The sequence below is a fragment of the Oncorhynchus nerka genome, unplaced genomic scaffold (assembly GCF_034236695.1).
Source record: "Oncorhynchus nerka isolate Pitt River unplaced genomic scaffold, Oner_Uvic_2.0 unplaced_scaffold_2825, whole genome shotgun sequence".
NCBI lineage: Eukaryota > Metazoa > Chordata > Actinopteri > Salmoniformes > Salmonidae > Oncorhynchus > Oncorhynchus nerka.
In genome coordinates this window covers 13,734-15,000 of record NW_027038474.1, presented here as the reverse complement: position 1 = coordinate 15,000, position 1,267 = coordinate 13,734, and the positions used below count along the sequence as shown (strand labels likewise).

At 42.0% G+C, this 1,267-nt stretch overlaps 1 protein-coding gene across 1 annotated transcript in view; it reads left to right on the top strand.

Moving 5' to 3' along the window:
• The window catches only part of LOC135566970 (regulator of cell cycle RGCC-like), a 5,806-nt gene extending 5,083 nt beyond the window's left edge, over window positions 1–723 (top strand). The window contains exon 5 of the mRNA XM_065014515.1: window positions 106–723. Within this exon, the coding sequence (XP_064870587.1) occupies window positions 106–113 (8 nt within the window). The 3' untranslated portion in view covers window positions 114–723. The remainder of the gene's footprint in view (window positions 1–105) is intronic.
• The last annotated feature ends 544 nt before the right edge of the window (window positions 724–1,267 follow it).

Genomic DNA, 1,267 nt, shown 5'->3' with positions numbered 1-1,267 from the left:
CACATACAGATAAGTGCTGTTCCCGATGAATCATAACTGTTCTCGGCATCTGTACCAGACTGCTGCATGCTAATGACTGTGCGTTTGTTTGTGTCTGTCTGACAGAGATGTGAGCGGAGAGACGGAGAGAGATGGGGAGAGACGGAGACTGAGAGAGAGCTGCTGAGACCACGGGGAGAGCGAAGAGAGAACAGACCAGAGGCTGCACGGCTGGCTACCTCTGGACACACAACCACACTGATCTAAAACAGTTCTGTTCTGTTCGGAGAAAGCCAGCTCTCTCTTGGCCCCTTTGGGGGGGAAAAGGATAAACATGAGGAATTAAAAGGGCATCATGTTCAACATTTAGAACACCACTGGACCTGAGGTGGTAGACTACATCCCTTCCCTCAGACTGGTGACGTATTCACAGCTAAACCGAGCTGTTGGATAGTCAACGTGAATCTCTTCAATAGGAGAACATGATGTGTGTGAAATGGCATCCAAGTACAACACTTGCTAATCACAAGATCTATAGTGGGAAACATAGGGTCTATGCCAACCTGCTGTTTCCTGATGGAAGGCCTTATAATAGTGAAACCCGTTGTCCTCATCACAACCCAATGTGTTAGACCTCCCCCATGTATAGTTATTCTTCAAAATGCTGAGTTTTATATTGTAAAGTCGGAAGTGATATACAGTATTATATTGCCTATACTACAAACAGACCACTGCCTAACCTGATGATGATGATGGTGATTTTTGTACAGATGAATAAAGATAGTTAAAAAAAAAACTTTTGCTGTATTTTTAAGTTATTTAAAAGCAATTGAATATTCTAAAAACAAGTGGGTGGAAAATGTACAGTGAAAAGTAAGTGAGCAAAATTTCACATGATACCATTAATCAATCAATCAAGGAATCAAATGTATTTATAAAGGCCATTTTACATCAGCAGATGTCACAAAGTGCTATACAGAAACCCAGCCTAAATCCCCAAACAGCAAGCAATGCAGATGTAGAAGCACGGTGACTAAGAAAAACTCCCTACAAAGGCAGAAACATAGGAAGAAACCTAGAAAGAAATCAGGTTATGAGGGGTGGCCAGTCCTCTTCTGGCTTTGCCGGGTGGAGATTATAACAGAACATGGCCAAGATGTTCAAATGTTCATAAATTACCTGCATGGTCAAATAATAATCACAGTGTTTGTAGAGGGTCCAACAGGTCAGCACCTCAGGAGTAAATGTCAGTTGGCTTTTCATAGCCAAGCATTCATAGTTAGAGACA